Source organism: Notechis scutatus, chromosome 2, assembly GCF_049901735.1.
Source record: "Notechis scutatus isolate UNSWTSFEM ecotype Mainland chromosome 2, rNotScu1.2, whole genome shotgun sequence".
NCBI classification, from domain to species: domain Eukaryota; kingdom Metazoa; phylum Chordata; class Lepidosauria; order Squamata; family Elapidae; genus Notechis; species Notechis scutatus.
In genome coordinates, this window is record NC_142010.1 from 198761666 (window position 1) to 198784477 (window position 22812).

The 22812-nt window shown below is 39.4% G+C and overlaps 1 protein-coding gene across 1 annotated transcript in view; it reads right to left on the bottom strand.

Moving 5' to 3' along the window:
• DMRT1 (doublesex and mab-3 related transcription factor 1) overlaps positions 1-22812 on the bottom strand; it is a 64398-nt gene that overhangs the window by 809 nt on the left and 40777 nt on the right. The window contains exon 4 of the mRNA XM_026675618.2: positions 20854-21016. Coding sequence (XP_026531403.1) covers positions 20854-21016 — 163 coding nt within the window. The remainder of the gene's footprint in view (positions 1-20853; positions 21017-22812) is intronic.

Sequence of the window (22812 nt, forward strand, 5' to 3'; positions counted from 1 at the left end):
GACACATTTAGAAGCTTATGCCAATTAGATGGCAGACCAATATTCCAGGACTATCTATTTTGCATTCAATTTGAGAAAAAGCCAAAATTATCACCAACTTAGCAGCTTTTGATGGTGGAAGCACTCCAGATAAGGAAATTCACATAAATTATGTTCATACAAAAGGTATGAAAACTTACAGACAGTTCTTGACTTACAACCATAATTGAGAATTTCAGCTGTTAAGCAAGACAGTTAAGTGAGTCACATCCAATTTTATGACCTTTTTTTGCCATGGTTGTTATAAGCAAATCTCTTGCAGTTAAGTTAATAACACAATTGTTAAGCGAATCTGGATTCCCCCATTGACTCTGCTGGTGGAGGAGACAATGGGGAGGAATGCCTTTTCAATTTCCCAACAGAGACTACGGTTCTGATATTTCCTGGTTTCTTCAACCCATGTATCACCCACATTTCACACCTTTGACAAGAGGCTGCCTCTTGGTTAGGCAGAAAAAAAAAGTACAAATCCTTTGGGGTCTTATTAAAAGGTACTGGGAACTCACCTTGACAAAAGGTAGCAATTCCTGTTCTTATGCGGCAGGAGTTAGTTGTCAGGATTCCCCTCATTTAAATCTTGAGTCTCAAGCCAAACTTCCAAAACTTAAAAAGGATTTATTGGGAGTTAACATACCGGCACTGCTTCGATGTAGCCAACTCTGAGACACACAAATCATTGTCACCCTTGACCCTGATTTCCCTCCCCCCACCCCCTGGTTGTATCGTAATTCATATTTTCCAATAGGACACATCCATAGCCAAGAATCATCAATCATGCTCTCCAGTTAGAATTTTGTGCGGCAGAAACATCAGTCACCTAGTTACTATCTTTGAAAACATTTGTGGAATGTTTCGGTTTTGCTACACTGCTCCCTTTCTGTTGGCAACTCTAAAAACACCAGAGAAATATTTTATGAGTTGACACCAACTTTACTTCAACTCCATTTGGACTGACACTGCTACATATTTTTGAAAGGGCTCCAATAATAGGCACATCACAAAGAAAACTCAAACAATAACTCAGCAGCTGAATTCCTAATTGCTTTTAAAGGCCCAGAAAAAGGTGGCAACTCAAATGGGAATCAGAGATGAGTTCCTTTGTTTATATGCATTTTGCTAATATGGAGTCTTTATGCAACTGAAGAAACTGCTACACACACACACACACACAAAATTCAGTTTGGACTACTGAATATAATTCAGGGAGAAGCCATGCTTATTCTATCGACATATGGTCCCAAATTCTATAAAAGTATAAGAAACAGCATTAGCAATTATAACAAGATTGAAACTGGAGGTATATTTTGCACATTTTGGGGGGGGAGGAGTACTCCCAGAAGTACTAAATTCTAGTTGTCAGGGCAACTGTCTCTCCCCCAACTAAGTGATTGCCTCTTTCTTGGAAGCCCAACAGTAGTGCTGTACTGAATTTGTTTTTCAATTTCTCAAGAGTTTTCCTTCCATGCAAGGAACGTTCTCTTTTTTTTTTCTATCTTATCCTCGAAGTGCTTGGCAAGGGCTGCAACTGCTGATCTTACTTTTCTCTTATCTTCCCATCACACTTCCTTGTCTGAAAAAGCCCATAAGGAGTTCTCTCTTGGCATCTTCTCTTGAGATATAGCAAAGCGTGGACGCCAAGAAGGTGACCAATTCCTGGACAGATGACTGCACCGTGAAAGACAGGGGACGCACCTGCCTTAGCTACCTTACATTCCACTCAATTTAGAGATTCAGTCAAGTGCTCTTCTTTGAAAAGCAACTCAAAATTAAATTCTTTTCCATCAAATTGAGAATTGTCGGGGGGCGGGGGGATCTCTTTTCCTGCTCAGTATTTTCTTTGGGGGGGGGGATATGCCCCTGAGTCAGTGCTGATTCCTGGCTACTGGAGAAGTCCCTGCAGTTTTCTTGGCAACACTAACAGAAGAGAAGTAAACATATATACACAGCCCACCTAATTATAAGCAAAGCTTCTATGCGGGGCCATCTTAACGGCATTATGGGCCCCAGCAAAGCTGTGTACTGGGGCCCTATGACAACTACTCACAGGAATAAAAAGGTAAATGGTAGACAAAATTAAACATATATTTATTTTATTGGCACTTCCAACAAATAAATATGTTGCTGTATTTATATGATACAAGGTGCATTGAAGGGTTAAACATACACAGATTAGTATGGGGCCCCTATGCTCGTGGGACCCACAGGCAATGCCCATCCGGCCCATGCGTTAAGGGGTATGAAAGTCATCACTGGATGTCCAATTCTGTTATCTAAGCCTCCGGGGTTACTTCATGCAGATCTTCTAGGGAATCAGAGAATGCACGTCATGGGCAATCTTACACAATATGTTTAATACTTTACACATCAGCACCACAATCACAACAACGATAATCTTTTCATCCCCACCGATACAGGGCACAGGGGCACTTCTTCCAGTATCACACCTAATTCTGGTCAATTTCAACCAGACGAAACGAGGCAGGTCAAAACCAGATGGTTGGATAGAGAGATCATTAATGATCAGGCCATAAAAAGGAATCTTGGACCATTCCCCTCTCCAGGCATTCGGGGTGGGGGGGTTAAACTGGATATATTTTAAGTGAATATATAGCTGTTTTTCCAAGCTGGCCTGGATTTCAATCTTGTGATGGGTTGTGAGAAAGTGATTGGGATATAAACACTTGTAAATAAATAAATGAGTAAAACAGACTCCTAATCCAAGAGGTTGCCCATCTCTGGCCAGAGGAAGGTGTCCCAATTTTGGTGGCCCCATGCAGAAGGGATGGAATAAATACAGAAGGTGGCATATTGTTGTGGTTAGCCAGCAGCAGGTGCAGATGGCTAAGGAGAGCGATGACTCTGATGAGAGGCCAGGACCATCAGGGAGTGGACTGCTGCCTTCAGAGTTTGTGGGGGCTGGCAGCAGTGACGAAGAGCTTGTGCCAAGTGCACGTGCATGAAGGATTACTCGGAGGAAAGAACAATTACAGCAGCACAGGCGACTCAGGAGTAAGGCTGCAAGATAATGGCCCCTCCCTCAAGAGGTTAAAAATCAGGTTTAAAAAAGTGTTCTTCGTAGAAAGCAAAGAAGCTCTGAAACTCAACTGGTGGACATATTAGTTAGTGTTTGGATAATTCTGTAAATTAGTTCTTATCTCTGGGTTTTTGCCAGCCTTGACAAACAACTTGGAAAGCCACTTTCTTGTTGGAGCTAATTGCTGGAAAGCAGCCTTTTATCTGTAAAGAAACAGAACTGTGATTAAACCTTAAAAGGTGGGGGGCTGCTGCCTTTGTCTGTGTTTGCTCTCTGGGAACCTAGCTGGTCAGAACACATATACAGCAAGATATAGGCCCCAAATCACTGAAGAACTAATGTTACACCAAAGGAAGTGCTCAGGTTCCAGAACAATAAACAGCAAAAGATCAAAGCAAACTTTTAAACAGTTTAAAAGTTAATATAGTGGAATAAGTATTTGCAACATTTCAATCTCTGCTCGATACAAAACACGAAATGGAAGGGTCTCTGACCCCATTCACCTTTGATGAGTCAAGTTTCACCCACAGCACTCCTTTCCCGCCTAGCCTGGATGTAATTAAGGAGAAGCTGCAGTGGTAATTTCTCTCCTCATTAACTTCCTGATTGGTTTGAGCCTCGGATTTCCACCAGGCCTCCCGTTTGTCATCATCAAATCCAAATTGCCAATCGTTAAGACTAATGTTTGTGTAACTAAGTGCCAACATCTGCCATGGCTTCTTGTACAACAATAATAGTGAAAGGGTAACATTGATGCTCCTATGTTAATTCTGCATATATTCATCAATGGGGAAATCTATGATATAATTAGCAAAATGCTTTGGTCGACAAGTATGCTAGATTCATTTGCAGAAGAAAATGTGTTGCAGTCATTCTGTTTTGAGTGGTTATAATTTAGTGGGGAACTATACCCAATGAATTTCTTTCAAGCGGACTATGGAGTCATCCTCCTTTCCTTGACTCCATTGATTTAAACTTCCTACTTTTATTGCTTTCAAGAAAGAGAAAAACGTACCAATGAAATCTTTTACAATCAATGTTATTAAATAATTGAAGGCCGTGATATTTTTATAATTCTAATATTTTGAGAGTCAGTTCGATGTAGTAATTAAGGTACCAGGCTAAAGATTGGGAGACTGGGAGTTGTAGTCCTGCTTTAGGCAGAAAGCCAGCTAAGTGACCTTGGACCGGTCTCTTTCTTTCAAACCACTTAAAATCTTGTCAAGAAAAACTGTAGGGACTAGTCCAGAAAGTTGTCAGGAGTTGAAAACTGATTTAAACTGAACCAAACCGAACCAAACCATAGCAACAACAGAACCTCACACTTTTCTTAATAACAAATATCACAATAAATAAAAACTATTCACCATTAATTTTAATATATTTTTATTGAAAGTAATAGGTCCTTGTGCCTAGGCTAAGAATACCAATCCACATTCAATTATTTACAGTTCTTTAAGAATAATTGATTTTTCTATTGTAGATAGATGCATAAACTCCACCTTTCTGAGCTGACACAAATAAGGAAGCAACTCGTGTCCTTACATGCTATCTAATTTCAACCAAGGTCTAAATGAGGAAGAACAAGACGAAATTAAATCCAGATGAAACAGGGATGATGTCGGGAAACAGAAAAGTAGAATCTGCCCAGAAAGAACAGATTTACAATTTGGCAGTGTTTCCTGATGCTTGGCTGTCAGTGGACTTGCAGGTGGTAATTGTGGCGAGGTGTGTGTTTGCCCAACCTGTGACCTTTCTGAACTGTCAAACTTGGCAGTAATTATTCACAATTGGTTACAATCCTTCTTGACTAATGCAATTTGCTGTATGTGAGAGGCTGGAAGTCACAACTGGGGCAAAATACCACAGCTATCACCTAGTTCAAGCTTGGCTGTGGGTCCAGGCTTGAGGCTTGAAGTATAAAAATCACCTGAATTTTTCAAAAATAAATTGTACAAGAATGACTGGGTTGGTATAAGACTCCTGCCTTGGATGGGAGACGGACTAGAAGCCATCCGATACTTTCTAGTTCTGTGATTCTAGGTAAGAATTGCATTTCTTGGCTGTATTCATGGAAACAGTTCTACTTGGCATCCATACGGATTATCTTGTATTGTTTTAAATTTGTTTTTACATTTTTTGATGTAGGGTGTCTGGAATTACTCTTGAGGTACGCAGCTATAGAAATACAATACAGTACAGTACAATAAAAATAAAAAAGCAAGAACAGTGAATATCTACAGGACTACCTCTTTGACAAAAACCTATTTGGCAAAAACTCATAACAGCAGATTAAGCCCTTCTGAAGATGCCCCTAAAGTCAGAAGTTTGTCTACCTGGAAAATGGGAAAGTGTCTTCTTCTCTTGTGGACCATCTAAGCCAAGCAATTTATTTGTCAAAAAATTACGTTTGCTCCCTCTTACCCAGGACTGAGAATTAAAATAAACATTTTTATTGCCAGGCTTTTGCCTCTTAATTATTGTGATGGTTTTATTGATGGTGATTTAATTTCTGATTTTAAGTGTACTGATTTATAAACTTCTAGATTTATAAAAGTTTTGCTACTGTTATAAATGGATGCGGACTACTTTGCTTCCCCCCCCCACACACAACAAATGATTAATTTGAGAATTAAATAAAGAAATGATGAAAGAAAGAAATGAGGAAACAGTAACCTTACTTCACATTGAAGAAGGACTCACTTGAAAGAGAAATAATTGCCTGGAGTGCAGGAAGAGCTTTAGCTAGAGTTTGGACCTAATTTCTCATCAGAGTCCACCAAAAAAGGCTATAAATGTGGAATGGGGAGCTAATTTGAGCTGAATGCAAACAATTTAAAGGAAGGAATACTGTCCTAAAGTAGAGACTATTGTGATTCACTGGCAGCAAGTGCGGACGTTGTGATTCACTGGCAGCAAGTGCGGACGGCTGAGGACTCTGGAGAGCGAGGACTCAGATGAGGGGCCTGCGTGTGATGCAGGGATGGGGCCAGGACCATCAGGGAGTGGGATGCTGCCTTTGGAGATTGTGGAGGCTGGCAGCAGTGATGAAGAGGTCCCCGAGGACCCTGTGCCCAGTGCGCATGCATGCAGGGCTGCTTGAAGGAAAGAGCAGCTGCAGCAGCATGGGCGACTTGGGAGTAAGGCTGCAAGGTAATGGCCCCTCGCTTAAGAGTTAAAAGCCAGCTGAGAAACCAGAGTTCTATGCAGGAAGCAAAGAAGTCTTTGCACTCAAGCCTTGTGGATGTTCAGAGTATCTTGGTTGGTGTTTGGAGACTTATTTGTGTTTGAAATATTTCTTAGTAACTTTATCTAGTATTCTTGGCAGCCTTGCACAACCTTGGCAAGGCTTGTTCTTATCAGAGACAATTAGTTTGAAACAGCCTTTCAACCATGAAGGAAAGGAATTCGTAAAGAATCATTAAAAGGTTTTACCTTTGTTTTGTGTTTGTTTCCTTGGAATAAGGTTTGGGGCAGAACAGAGACATCCCATTGTCAAAATCCAGCAGGGGGCTGGACTAGAAGACCTCCAAGGTCCCTTCCAGCTCTATTCTGTTTCTGATTTAAGTCCTTTGTTAGACATAATGTGATGGACAGAAGAAAATCCTGCATCAACTCTGAGACGTTTTCTTTCCAATTCTAGTTATACAAGATGAATAAATGGGAGGATTAGGTTTAAGGCTGTTTAAGTTAATCTCCTACAAAAGAGCGAAGAGTACTGTTGAACAGCTACTAAGTGAAAAAAACAAATTCTGGATTGAGTTCTTCTTGTCAGAAAAAGCCAGAATAGCCCTGCCTCTAAAGTTGATCCAATCCAGAAAAAGATGTTCTTTCTTACCGATTACAAGTACTGTATGAGGAAAGTCCCTTAATCCTCTTTTTCAAAAACCTTCCTGTGGAACTTCCTCAGATGAAAGTGGATTTTAACTTCCATCAACTTCAGCTAGCCCTACTCAGTCAGGGATGCTTGTGGACCAAAATGTAACACATCAATGTTTCAAATCACTCCGGTAGACCTGAGATTTGGCCAAACGAGAATGAAATCAAGAGGTCCCATAGGTTTATTAGGACAAGGCTGGTGAGGTTCTGTCTCCTTTTCTATAGGTAGTCCTCAATTTAACAACTGTTTATTTAATGACTATTATAACAACAACACTGAAAAAATTGACTTATGACCATTTTTCACACCATGGCAGCATTCCCACAGTCACATGATCAGAATTTGGACACTTGGATACAACTGCCATGTATTTATGAAGGTTGAAGTATCCCAGGTCATCTGACCACCTTTGGCAACCTTCTGAAAAGCAAAGTCAACGGGATGCCAGATTCCCTTAACCTTGTGACTCACTTAACAACTCAGTGATTCATTCAAACGACTGTGGCGAGAAAGGTTGTAAAACGGGGGCAGGACTCACTTAACAAATTTGCAGCTTAGCAATGAAAAATGTGGGCTCAATTGGGGTTGCAAGTCGAGGTCTACTGTATCACAGTCTCCTCAATACCTTCCTTTTCCTATTTTTGTTTGGCTTCTGACCTCATTGAAGGTCTTGGTTTCAAGCATGCAATTTTCAACTGGCCTGCTTATGCAGCTTTCTCAGTGCCTACATTTCCCTACCTCCCCTTAACCATCCCACCAATGATGTCCATGGCTTCATGTATGGCCTTTCTACCAAATTGCTTGCCTGATCTTCCCAATGCCTCCCTTCTTCCCCGCTTTTAGCTCTTCTCCAAGCCAGCATCACGAGAGAAAAAATGCCAGCAGAAAACTAACTTTTAGAATGAAATCATCAATGGACCAACCCCATACAAAAGAACAGACTAACTTGATTGAACTGCTGTTAAGTCAATGGCCTGGAAAATATAATATGCTTCTAGAGATGTGAGAAACCACTAAGACAGTCATGCTTGAAAAGCAAAATGTTATTTGTATTTACATTTTAAGGCCATTAGATTCTTAATGCAAAGCAATATTTTAAAGATTTAAGCTCTGAAAAGGTATAGTTCATTTGTTAAAGCTTTTTCACACATTCTTATATTCTTTCAGCTGGGAATCTACATTAAGGTTGCAACCGTATTTTCCTTTCCCTGCAAGCAAGCCTTAATAAATCCAACAAAATTTGCTTCTAAGCCAATATTTACAAGCAAGATTGTGCTAAAAAGAAAATCCTTACCAGTCCAAACTAAGGAATATAATAAAGAGCAGTGAGGGTAAGGATTTCTTTCCCAGGTAAGACATCTATACCATGATCATACTTTGAAAAGCAACTTTATGTGCAGGCACATACTGTCCATGGAACGGTATGTGAAATAAAAAACAGAAGTGATTTTTAACTGGAATGCATAAAAGCCAGAGAAACAATGTTATCCTCCCTAATGATTAACTGCTTGAGAGAGCTTCTGCATACTGAGATAAGCCTAAATTGATTAAACCAAGTTTTCATGAAAACAGAATCAAAATTTGGTGTATCCAAAACGGAGTAGATCTTCACAAAGAAGTCAGATTGCAGGACGGCAAATGGGGTTTTTTGTATTGTCGGTTATTGGTTATGTAACAGAAGATAAAGTGCAGTTTCCAGTCAATGACCAGTGTTAAATGCAAATTCTTGGAGTTGTAATGCTAACACAGAACTGAATTAAGAAGACTAACATAGAATGTACTGGCTAGTTTTCAGAATACCTGAAGCGATGCAGGCTGGCCCCATACATTTTCCAGGACGGCCCCGCAGGCCATATCTGGCCCATGGGCCTTGTGTTTGACACCCCTGAATTAGTAGCTCAGTTGTTAAGTGAATCCTGTTTCCCCATTAACTTTGCTTGTCAGAAGGTCGCAAAAGGGGATCACATGATCCCAGGACACAACAACTGTTGAGTCAATTGTTAAGCGTCTGGATTTTGGTCATGTGACCATGGGGATGCTGCAATGGTTGTGAATGTGAAAAATGGTCATAAGTCACTTTTTTCCCCAGTGCCGTTGTAACTTTCAATGGTTATTAAATGAACTGTTGTAAGTTGAGGACTACCTGTATTGGCTGCTGCTAATAGTGGCCTAAGATCCAGTTTACTTCTCCTTCCACAATAAGAAGCGTTCCTCTGTCTTGAAACTTCTATCCTTTTTATTCACATGTTACCAATCTCATTATAATTAGTAACTGGACATGGAATAGGTATTTTCAGTACTGGCCCTTATTTGCCCTAACATGTTATTGTTTCTGTATCTAACACTTCATCACACAGTTTTTTGATGCTTTTGACCACCAATTCTTTTCATTAACATTTAAAAACCTAAAACAAGTATAACATGACAGATTTCTGGCATAATTTCCAACAGTCCTTTATTGGCATTCAAAGCAATGTGAGAGATATAAATGGAGGGATTATAACATAAATTTGCAGTTCCCATTTAATTGTAGTTAGGGAGAAGATTAAGTTGTGTCAAAGCAACAAGTATAAATGAAGAAAAGAGTAAACACATTTCAACTTATCTATCTTTTCCCTAAAACTTCATTTTTAAAAAATGATTTACCTTTATAAAAAATAAATAAAAGGAGCGTGGAAGAAAAGAGATTGGGTTCTATATCTCTTCCACTTCCTCTGTCCCCTTTTAGTAAGGAACTTGACTCAAAATTCCTATTGTGATTTTAAAAAACCCACCACAATAGAAATGTGAGCACAGGATTCCAACACATTTGTCTAGAAATAAATCCCAGTGGACACAGAATCTGTTTCTGCAGGGGGTGTAAATATAGATGTACTTATTCTGTAAGAGCGACACCTAAGTATTCATCCTTTCAGAGTAAGTCCCTTTGAGCATAATAGATTTTATCTCTGTAAACATTAAATGTACATGTCAGAAACCCCCAGAGCTTTCTTTCCTGACCTCAGGGCTGACCTCAAAACATCAATGTAGTAGTTTAAGGGGCCTCTTAATTATGAGTGGTCTACTAGCTTGTTGGAGAACTTTGAAGCCTTTTTAAAACCTAGTCAGTCTCCCCTAATGAAAGGACTCACAAAGGACAAAATTTGGACTGCCTTTGTTCTCAAATAGGTACCTGAAGAAATGTCATGAAATTGGGCCCAATGAGGCCTACAAAACCATGGGAAAATGGGAATCTATAAGCAGGGACATTAAATCCTACGAGAGTTTGTTTTTATTTTTGTTCCATGCTGAACACTCAACTTTGGATGCTGGCTTTAGAATTCAGGCTCTAAGTTTGTTAACCCTATCGTGGTGCTTTTATTCAAATACAATGTCTTCTCTTGATTATCCCAATCTTGGGCTTGTAATCTAGCGCCGCATACTTCAAAATTGCTTGGGCCTGGTGGTGGTGCACAGCCATGGTGGCACAGTGGTTAGAATACAGTACTGCAGGCTAAATCAAGAGTTCGATCCTGATGGCCTCAAGGTTGACTCAGCCTTCCATCCTTCCGAGGTCAGTAAAATGAGGACCGAGATTGTTGGGGGCAATAGGCTGACTCTGTAAACTGCTTTGAGAGGGCTGCAAAGCACTGTGAAGCAGTATATAAGTCTAAGTGTTATTACTATTGCCTAGTCACCTCAGTTAAGGGAAAACTTCATCAGATGCGAATGAAACAACACTTCAGGTGAGTAATGGCATCTCTCCACTCAAAAACCAATTGTATCAATGTAGCTACCTGCCAAGATGGACAAGTAGAGGAGATATAGGACTGAAGATCCAAGGGAGTATGTGATTATATGGACAGATCCATGTACACTACACGGTCATTTCACCTTTTAATGGGGCTTTTGTGGGTTCAAACCTTCTGTGTTGAAATGAATTCACAGACTTTCTTCACTTTAGGTGACTGTATTCAGTGCATTGCCTTAAAAGACTATCCAGGACCTTTTGCTCAGTGGTAGAAGGAAAGGATATCTAGAAGCTCTCATATACAGCCTATCTTTCCTTAAACTCTTGGACCAGAAAAATGCAGAAGTTATATTGTGTCCTGCTCTCCCGTGTAGCACTTTCCATAACTTCCATGAGTTTGTGAGTTCGATTCCTCAGAGGAGGTTTGAACCCCACAAAACAGCATCTGGCTAAATGCATCTGAAGCGTCTCAATGAAGGTTGAAGTCAGTCACATGGTACTCCTTGATAGTTAAGAGTAGCTACAAAACATCACAGAGGATATCAACTGTGTGTAAAAATAGAGAAAGTTTCCCTCCCTCCCACCTTCAAAATCAACAGAAGTCATAGAAAATCCCATATACTGGAACAAGACACAATATAATATCTGTATGTTTCTGCTCCGAGAGCTTACGGGAAGGTATATATATACCATTCTAAGAGCTTCTTCTAAGAACCCAGGGAGAATGATTGGTCCAAAGTTTCCCAGCTGGCTTTGTGCCTATGGCAGGACTACAATCTCCCAGTTTCAAGCCTTTAACCACTACACCGAACTGTCTCGTAATTTCTAGTTAAGACAGTGGAACAAGTAGAAATTGCTTCAGAAGTGGTTTAAGAATGACAAAGAGCAGTTTCTTCTCCATCACACAACGCTAGGCTAGCTTGAACGGTAGAGTTATATTTAGAACAATGTATATTGTGTGCCTCTGGCTTTTCTAGTTTAAGTATCTTCAACCAGGACTGCTTTCAAAGTTTTGAGATTTTAGTGTGGCTATTTAGTGAGTGTCCCAGAAAAGCCGAGGAAGCAGTCTTAAAATCCTGCATTAAATAGAGGACGAAAAAAAGTATTGTTTATCTTCAATAAAATCTACTTCCAATGCCATTTTAGAACTTGCGCTGCTCAAGTAGTTTGTGATTGTGCAATAAATGTGTTCAGTCTTTGACGTGCCACAAGATTCTTCATGATTTTTGACCCAAAACACTAGAGGCCTCCTCTGCAACTCTTCATATGTATGTAGGTAATCATCGACTTACAACAGTTTATTTAGTGACTGTTGGAAGTTACAACAGCACTGAAAAAAATAACTTATAACCATTTTTCACACTTATGACCTTTACCGCATCCCCAGGGTCATGTGATTTACATTTGAACACTTGACAATGCTCGTGATCTCCTGACAAGCAAAGTCAATGGGGAAGCCAGCTTCATTTAAGAACTGTGTGACTAATTAAACAACTGCAGTGGCGCACTTAACAAATGTGGGGGGGAAGTCGTAAAATGGGACAAGACTAACTTAACCAATTTCTCATTTGGCAACATATATTCTGGGCTCAATTGTGGTCGTAAGTCAAGGACGACCTATACTTGAAAGCATCTCCTCCATCAAAAATAAACAACATACTAGAGATAGGAAGAAGTACATATTTGTTTCATACTGGTGGAGCAATTTGATCTATATAGAGTTTTAAAATGACACCTCTACCTCGCAAAAATCAGATAGCCTGAAGTAGATAGGCAGGAAAAGAAAAATACTGGCAAGATTTAGAAAATAGCAGCTTCGGCATTCGCATGCCTGATCTACCTCAACAGGTCTAGAGGGGAAAGAAATATAATTTATTATAGCTCATTTGGCTCAGCAACAATTGCTTTCTCCGAAAGGAAGAGAGAACAATATAATTGAACATAAGTGCCCTCTTGAGTGGATAAGCCTCCGACCGCCTGAGGCGAGAGCTAGTACTGATGTACTACAAGGCATTACAAGAGTGTTGGGTGCTATAGCTAGCAATTATCCTGGTATTTAACCAAATCTATCGCTCATCAGCAAAGCGTTTAGTGCAGTAGTCAGAGCGAGACAAGCTGACATGGAGCAGAGTTACTTAACTGTCCCCTGCAGCGATTATGCTGTTCCCTTTCCGCAGCTCAAGAGTCATGTCAAATTAAACAACAACACATTGACTTTTCACTTGTAGAAACATTACCAGGTGATTGACAGCTCTGGGATGCTGGGGGGGGGGGGGTTGTCTCCCATCACATCAACAAACAGAGGTTCCTTATTTGCCAGGCAGTTTTGCTCTCTTTTCACTCCCTTCCCACTCACCCCTAACTAGTTTATTTTCTCATGCATGATTTTCACTCCCCTTCAATTTGCTTATCTCTGATGGGCTCTTTTGTAATCAAGGGCTATTTTTCTGCTGAAAGAGGAACAAAAGTGAAAGTTTGAGTCCCAGAGGTGTCACTTTTCCTCATAAATCCAAATGTACAATGGCAAAAAAAAAATAAAAAAAAATCAGCATTCAAAGCTGCAACCATTAAAGAAACAGAAAACTAGCAAAGTTAAATTATTAAGAGAGATAACCATTAGTTTATTGTTCTTCTGTGTACTTTCCTACATAGCTGTAATACAATGCTATCTACCCTTTGTTGATGGGCATTTTTCTGGTATTTATGTAAGACAACTTTCTACTTCCATGGTCACATAGACTTCAGCTGTAGCAACATTTGTCTACACTAAGTTTCCATAAACACTGATGGATCATAGTCTGTATCCAAACCTCCAGCACGTACGTCTGAGGGTTGCTGTTGAGTTGCTGAAGTGCCAAGCAAATAATTCATCTACTTTAATATAAATCTAATTTGTAGTAGCTTACATGTAATTGCGCTCTTATTTGCTATTTGTTTTTTGAAGGTTGACACATACCCAATAAGGCTACCTTAACCCCACTAAATGGTAACTGACATTTTGCTTATAATTTTCCAGAACAATTCTCTTCTCCTGATTTGGATTACGTTGGCAAATGGTCTGACCAGTCTAAAATGTACAGAGAATTCTCAACTTACAACCAGTTGCTTAGCAACTGTTCACTTACAACAAACACCCCCCCACCCCCCCAAAAGGGTGACCCAGATTTGAAGTTCCAATGGCCAGGGCCCCCCAGCAGTCACAATCAAATTTTTGGCACTTGGGAAATGGTCTGTATTTGCTATTTGCAGCATCCTGCAGCCATGTGATGTGATTTACATCATTTTTTTGCTGGAAACCAGTGTTTACTTCTGGTTTCTGGCAAAAAAAAATGACCATGGCAGACAATGGGTTTGCTTAACAATCGCTGCATTCACTTAATGACTGCCACAAAAAGATCACATGAATGGCTGAGGTCATGTGGTAACCTGCTTAAAAAAACCAGCACGACTTATAACTGAAATTCCAATCAATGACGGTGATAATTCTGGTCAAAGTTTAAGACCATAGAGAGCTATAAATACATGTACAGGTAATCCTCAACTTACAACCACAATCGGGACTAGAGTTTCTATTGCTAAGCGAAGTATTTGTTTAGTGAGTGGCACCCTATTTTACAACCTTTTGTGCCACAATTGTTAAGTGAATCATGCAATCGTGAAGTGAAACCAGCTTCCTTTGCTTGTTGGAATCCCAGTGGGGAAGTTGCAAATGGCAATCCCATGACCTTGGGATGCTGCAACCACCCTAAATGCATGCCGGTTGTCAAGTGCCTGATTTTGATCATGTGACCATGGGGATGGCAGCAATGGCTGAAAGTGTGAGGCCCAGTAGTATGTCACTTTTTTCAGTGCTGTTGAAACTTTGCTCACTAAATGGATGTTTGTAAGCAAAGGTATAGTCATTATTGGCATCAGACCTATTTCTTAGAATACAAAAGCAAGAACACAGCCAATTGTTCATCGTTGGCACCACCAGCCACACTCTCAATGGACCCAGAAAGATTAGGCAAGTCAATAGTGCCAACGCTTTTTTCTTGGTACTACCACATTTGGCTTAAAGAGGTCACAAATAGAGAGGTCTGGTCATAGCAACGATCATTCTTGACTCTCGATTAATGTATCTTGTCTTTTATGTACACTGAGAGCATTTGCACCAAGACAAATTCCTTGTGTGTGCAATCACACTTGGCCAATAAAGAATTCTATTCTATTCTATTCTATTCTATTCTATTCTATTCTATTCTATTCTATTCTATTCTATTCTATTCTATTCTATTCTATTCCATTCCATTCCATTCCATTCCATTCCATTCCATTCCTCTCTACTCTACGAGAACAAGTAGGGAACACTCAGAAAGGGAAGCCATTGCAACAATCATGTGACATGAGTGAATTTGCTCAGCCGAAGTGCTCTCATGCATAAGGAGGTAATGGAACCGAGTGCCTCTTTCCTGTGGCTTAAAATAAATCTGTGTTTGTTGATCTACCTTCTCCCACACTCGAGGGTTAAAGCTGGAAATATTAGGAAATCTATCTTCTATATTGCTACTCTCCCTCATTCTCTTGCCATTTTCTTTCCCCATACTTGGGTTGAGAAGACAAAGACAAAAAGTAAAATTCCGCTTGCGCATAAAGGGCTGAGTTTGGCTTATATTTCACTAATCTCTGGTTTCCTACCCTATACTTAAAAGGTGTTCATTTAAAATATCATCGCTTAATAGTCTTAAGGACAGCGTTAGGGAAATAAAACAGAGAAATAAAGACATGTATAGTTTTCATGATGTTGCTGGACTACAACTTCCATTCGTCATCACTTGTCATAGCACACTTGAAGGCAGAAGTTGCTTATTTTTCTATTAGAAATTCAAAACCAAAACGTAATTTCCAGTGTTGGCAATTTTGGATGAAATTGCATAAATCCTTGCAATTTGCTATCAAGTATATTTTGTTTTGTTTTTTAAAAAAAGCAAGCTAGCCATCTTATCAATGCTTTTTAAAATGATCTAAGAACGCTTCTAGGCATTCTTAGTTCCCAACATTCACGGTAAAAAAAACAAAACCATAGCTTTTCTGTCTTTCCCTCCAGTAACAAGATGAGATAGCTGTATAAATAACAACTGATAACAGTTATAAACTGAAAACTTCCATAATCAAATTTTCCTGACTATTTTCTTCTATAATGAAGAGGATAATATGATTAAGCTACCAAATGTGCCCTGCAAAATTTGACCAATACTCTGCTCAGCAAAGTATGACAATTCAATGAGTGAATTCTTTTTTATCTGAACTTTGGTGTACAAACTATAAAGCCCACATTCCTCATGGAACGGCTACAATGATTGGAAAACAATATAAACCCCCATGTTTAAAAGTAATGCGACTGAAAACTTAAGTTCTGGCAAATGATGTCACCTCGTTTTATAATAACTAAGGAGTTATAGGAGAAAAGATGTTTGGGATTGTAGAACATTGTATTTTTGTTGATAAGATTTTGTAAGTTTATTTATGATTGCAGATAACAAGGCTTGCCAATATTTGTTAAAATGTAATTAATGAATAATCAGCAATAAGTATACAAGCAACAACAGAAAGTAGTGAAGAGAAGGAGGAAAGTATAGAAATTAATATTTCCAACTACATATAAATAACCCAAGGACAACTAAATATGTATTTCTACCACTTAATTCATTCAATCCACCCACCCATGTATTTTTCCAGCTTTACTAATGAAACACACACACACATATATACCCATATATTCATATACATATAATATGTATGTATGTGTATATTTATATGTATACGTGTGTGTGTGTGTGTGTGTATATAAATATAAAATAAAACTTTTCAGTCTTGAGAAAACAAAAGCTATCCTCATATAACAGCCAAATTCCTACATAACTCAATTTCGACATCTCATCTGGTGTGAACTGCATTCATTCCTAGTGTAAACCCCACCGCGCTGTGCAATGATATACTGTAATGTCACCTCGCAATCTGGATTTACTATAAAGGGCTTCTGACGAGTTTCAGAGCAGTAAACATTGCAGCGAGGTGTATTTCACACTGAGCTGGTTTTTATGAAGAACACTTCACCGCCCAGCCACAGCACCCAGATGATGAATGGTGAAAGATGCGTGACAAGCTTCATCATTGTTTGTAAATCTTAACTGTTCCCGCTCACTAACTCTGCAGGCAATTTTCAAAGACAGCGGCCGACAGAAGGACAGCACAGCTCTCCTGAAGGTTATTCAACTTGTACTTGGCCTAAGTGCTGCCTGTGAGGAGGTCTGCGCTGAAAAATAACTTTTGGTTATCAAAATACCCAGCCTTGAAGATACTTTAATGGGAACCAACCGAAGATATCCCACCCCCAGACAAGCCTGCCATGGAGCAGTGTTTCCAAGGGTAAGAATCCAGAGCAAATGTGATTAAAAATTGTCAGCCCTACTAGATAGATCAGATCAAGAAACTGCCTCCACAGGAATATTAGAACTATACTTCTAATAATAACAGAATCTTGCAAATCTTCTCTCTTTTTTATATCACGAGGAATCAATGGAAACTAGTCCTTTTCTTTCCTTCCTCCTAGGTTTAACATATGGTCCCTTTAAAAAACAATCTTATCCACCAGAAAACTGGAGAGATTTTAAGCCAAAAAGCTGCTTTGGGGCTATAGAGGAACTCAAAAAGCAGTTGCTTTTTCTGGGATTGCAAACTTCCCTTCCTAGCACAGTCCCCAATAAAATCCCACAAAAATAAACATCTAATTTAACTTGCAGGCAAATACTTCCATATTCTAGAGTACAAAATGTTACATAGCTCTAATAACCATGTTTCCCCTTTCAATGCTATTCAAAAATTAATTACGAACAATAGCTAAGGACCCAAGAGTTAGGCAGAATACAATGCATGGCTTATAAGGAAGTAAGTGTCAACTAAATGATTTGCCAGAAAGCAAGACAGAACATGTGAACTCCGTATCACTTCTACATACGGCCTTCTTTCAAGATTATTTCCATGGTATCAACTAAACAAATCCATAATTACATTTATCTATGCTCCATTCAGAAATTGGAGGAAGGCGGGAGTAAAAGAAATAACTTGTATCTATTCAAATTTGGAATTTTGCTTCAGCTGGGCCCAAACTGCCCAGAGTTTGCCTTGAGATCCTTGGAGTGCACATATCTATCTATATCTATATATTTACAGTTGAATAGACCTAGTCTTCTTAATTACCTAATAAAATCTCCTTCTCCCCTAACATGCAGCAGCAGCAATGGGAAAATCTCTTTGACAAATTCTCTTTTTGATGACGCTGTAATACCTTAGTTCAGGGTCATAGCACTGAATTAAATTTCCTAAACCCAAGTAGGTAACCACAATCCCATGGTCCCCAAAGTTCTCGAAGCCTCACTGCAAAGCCTGCTCTTCCCTTGCCATCACACTGCTAGTTATCCGAAAGGAAGAAAGAGGAAGTGAGGGACAATTTCCGACTCTGTGGTTCTCAGTCCTCCTAATGTCAGAGCACAAGCTGAACATTTCCAAGGCCTTAGGAATTAGACAATTCCAGTTGGAAGCTGAGTAGCTTAGCAAGGAATCCCTGAAAATAAACTGGGGATGACTATCTTGTCTGCCAGTTGGGCTTGTTCATGGACGAGCGGGTCTTGCTCGAGATCACCCAAGCCTTGGGCACCTCTTGTTTGGATGATGACAATCGGCTGACTAGACAGTAGGTACTCAGCAACATTTGTACTGAAAGTGCAGTCACATGACTGTGGGATGCTGCAAATGTTGCTGACAGTTTTACTGCAAACCCAGCATTTAATTCCTGTTTTCAGCAAAATTGGCCCAGAGCAAAGGAAAGGTTGGTTTTACAACCGACATTAAAAATAGTCATAAAATTGGGTTGGTGACCCTCTTTGCAACCATCACAACTTATGACTGTGATGGGAAATTCCATTAGGGCTGTAAGTCAAGGATTACCGGTAGTCATATTTGACCAGCTGCTGCCATCACTGATGGATTGATAGATTTGCATCTTGCTCTTATTCCAAGAATTCAAGACAGCATACTAAGCACTCCCTTTGGTTTTTCTCCACAACAACCCTGTGAGGTAGCTTAGGCTTAGGCCCAAGTGAGCTTCTGTTATGGGAGTGGACTTGAACTTGTGTTTCCGCAGTTACTTGACTTTGACTGCACTCAAGTTAAGAAGATATGAACCTGACTAATACATAGCGGAGATACAATATCCTTTTGTTTTTAATGTTTTAATGATATGCTGAACTAATCTGAAATTACACTTTAATCTGATTTGTTGCTCTAACAAATTTCAGAATGACTATCTAAGAAGGAAGCCAGCTGACTGGCAACGGCTGAGAGCAAAAGTAAGATAACCATCAGCAATAAGGACAAACTTTCAAGCCATATAATTTTATGCTTCCTCAAGAATAGTGAGGAACAGAAAGGCCCTAAAAGAACTGCACAAAAAGGACCCGTTCCCCAATGCCGTCATCCTTGATTATCAGTGAACATATAAGAAAGTCACAAACGGTCTCAAGATTATTGTGTTTACAGACACACTAGCTGATTTATCTAGGGCGCTTCTGTTTGGTGGTCGATGTGGTGAGCAGAATCCTAGCAAAAGGCTGATACTGATTTTTGGGCAGTTGAAGTGGGTGTTGATAGATTCTGGTGAGGGTTCAAAACAGCCGCCAGGGGACAACTGGGGCTAAGGTCTGGGAAAGGGAGAAATGGAAGTGATATACTTAACACCCATCTCTATAACTTTAAGGAACAGAAACCTGATTGAAATATTGAATTATAGGATGCTATTATTTTGTATTCAACACAATATTGCAATCTGTGATATGCGGAGGCAGCAATAAAACTGACTATCAATGTAAACCAGGTTGGAATCCACAAAAGCTAAAAATATATGGTTGTCTTCAAAGTGGTAACTTCATGGATATGTCCACTTATACATTTTGGCAGCAGTATGGAAGTGGTTTATCAATGCCTTCTTCTATTTATTTATTTATTTTGCATCCAGTCTGGTCTACAGCTATAAGCATGTGGAGGTCTCCCACCCAAAACTAAACAATCACAGCTGTTTTCACTTCTGTGCCAGACAAGTTTGCCAGGTACTGCCACCTATTGAGATCTTTAAGCTACAAAGTTGTTAAAAGACTTCTGACATTCACATGTGGTGCAACAAATAAAGGGAGAATGAACAAGGGGTATCCTTCAAATCCTTATATTTTGATTTCAAAACATATATAAGGTTCCACACTTTCTACATTTTTATTGCAATCACAGAGAAGATGAGAAACTTGTGTCTGCCTCTAAAATAAGAAACATACACAGCATACCTGAAATGATCATTGTATTAGGAAGACGAAGGAACTGTTAGAAGGATCACCCAGAAAGTGTGCCGTGTGATTTTGTATTCACACTCTTCCTAAGCGTACCTGTCTTTCTCAGGCTGGCAGGTCACCCTGCTATGGAAAAATACTTTGTCACAGCTGAAAAAAGTCTGCTTGAGCTCTGTAAATTACATCTCCCTGCTTGTCTGTTGCTGATTGATGGATTAACTTAGAGAACAATATCAGAATCTGGAGTATTGTCTGGGCAAGTAGTCAATAGTGATGGAAAACACTGAATTTTTTGCAATTTAAAAATGCACAAGGTCTACAATTCTCCTCCTTCAAATTCCTACAAACAACTTTTTCCAACTAGATGCCCTCCAGATTGGTTGGAGATCAGTTCCCAGATATACCAGTCTGCTACACATAGAGGGCAAGGTGTCGAGGAGGAGTAAAATACTGCTCCCCAACAATTTATATTTCGCAAACTATTCAAGTTGAAGAACGATTTAGTGCTATGCCAACAGCTGCAGGCTGCAAAACCACACAGATTTTCAGGAAGTCCCTAAGCACAAACATAAACCAAAACTTGGAAATATTTATTCTCTTAAGGAAGGAATAATGCTAGAGGGGAAAAAATGATTACCATAAAATGGAAGTAAGCGACCATTTTAAGAGTCATTCAGAAAATTTTAATAAAATGTTATCTATCTCCAATGTTACCTGCTACTACACCAAGTTCAACCACTGGCTTTTGGGTAGACTCCCCAACACCTCTTCCCTTGAAGGCTGACAAGGTGCTTACCATTTGCTTTTGTTTCAGAGTAAGAAGGATTCTCCTCGAAAGTAAAAATTTGGGGAACACAAGCAGGGGCTCCAACACTCTGTCCCAAGTAAGAGCTGGAAGGATAGTAGGAATGCATCCTGTATTGGGAACTCAAGCTGTGCCGACCTTCTGGGTTTTTCACCTGTTCAGAGAAACAGCAGAAAGATCACATCATACAAAGTTGTGAGGAAAGAAAACCTGCATTGGACGGGGCCAGTTTTCCTCAACCTGTAAAGTATATTTTTTTGACTTATTGCCATGCTTTCCTCCCGCTGAATTTATCCCTGGAACTCTCTGCCTGAAAATATTAGTCCTGAAATGTTTGATTACTTCCATGTCGAAAACTTCAGTATTATCGTTCCCATCCCTGGAAAGGCATTCTGAAAGCCTAAAGTGGCAGCCAGGACTTCACAGAAATAAAGGCTACCCCGCCAACACTATTAATGTTTATCTTTGTTTTTATTTTATTTTTATTGTGAGCTGCCCAGGGTTACCCTGAGGTAAAATGGGTGGCCAATAAAATTTTATAAATAAATGAAGTATCTTGTGGCTGCTCAAGTTTTTGCAGGTTTTGGATAGTGCTTCAAATGCCTCCAGCCCTTCCTTGATTAGTAATGAGGAACAGACCAAAGTGGTATGAGGAAAAAGCTACCGCCGGAGTCCTTTCAAGTCCCTTTCAAACAATCCAGTTTCCAACTTTCACATGCGGAAATCACAATAAAAATATATTTGTTGTCTCCGGTAAAAAGGAAGTAAGGATATTATGACAGCATATTGCCCTGATTCCTACCACCATACAGTGTTCAGATTCTAAAAATGATCAACACTTTATTGCAGGGCTGTCAAGCAAGCAAATTATTTATACTTGGTCAAAGTTATTTCAGTTCGCGAGGAAATATAAGCTGTTTACAAATTTGATGTAAGAAGCGTAAAAACGTCGAGCAAAGCTTTAATTTCTAAATGAGATATCCCGTTGCAAACCTCAATCTTCTTTTAGCCAAGAAGACATTCTGGCTGCATGAAAGCAAAAGATTTGCGTATCCCGGATGAATGTGTTACAGATCTTGTCCAAATCAGAAAGACTAAAAATTTCATGTTTCCAAACTGCAGAGTGCAACTACAGGATATGAACTGCAGCAAAGTAAAATAGCACTCGTATATGAGTACACAAAGAAAAGGTGTACATGGGAGAATTGTGCATTTCAACGGGCATTCTTTATATGGTTGGTTTTCAGGCTTCACGTTCTGCACTCGTATATGAGTACACAAAGAAAAGGTGTACATGGGAGAATTGTGCATTTCAACGGGCATTCTTTATATGGTTGGTTTTCAGGCTTCACGTTCTGCTGAATTTTGTAAGACCAGGCAAAAGTCTCTCTCTCTCTCAGCCTCAACTATCTCGCAGGGTTGTTGTTAAGGGAGAAGTAGGAGGCAAAAGTATTAGGTATATTCGCCGCCTACTGCTTGATACATATTCCTGTTACTCATATATACATAATTAATAATAAATTGAGGACTACCTGCCCAGGAGGCTACCAATTTACTAGAACTCTGAATCATGACCCTGGAAATTATTTTTCAACCAGGAATAAAATTGGAGAGATGCTTCTAAGGACAACCTTTTTGTATTGGGCGTTTTTTCAAGCCTGCTGTTCATGATCTTTTATTTTGTTGTGGGGAAAAGCCTATTTCATTCTGTTTTTTTGTGCACCCACTAAAAATAATAACTGTAAAAGGATAATATAATTTCAGAAGCGATAAATTGCACCACTACCCACCTGTGCTTAAAGAATTTCTACTTTGTTTACCTTATGTAGGCAATGACCTGTTTCCTTTTGATCCTTCTTGTGGTTTCTCCCATTTCTTACTCTTTTAAAAAAGCCAACTAATTTCCCAGGATCCAGTGAATTATTACAACTATTACTAATAGTATGTGCT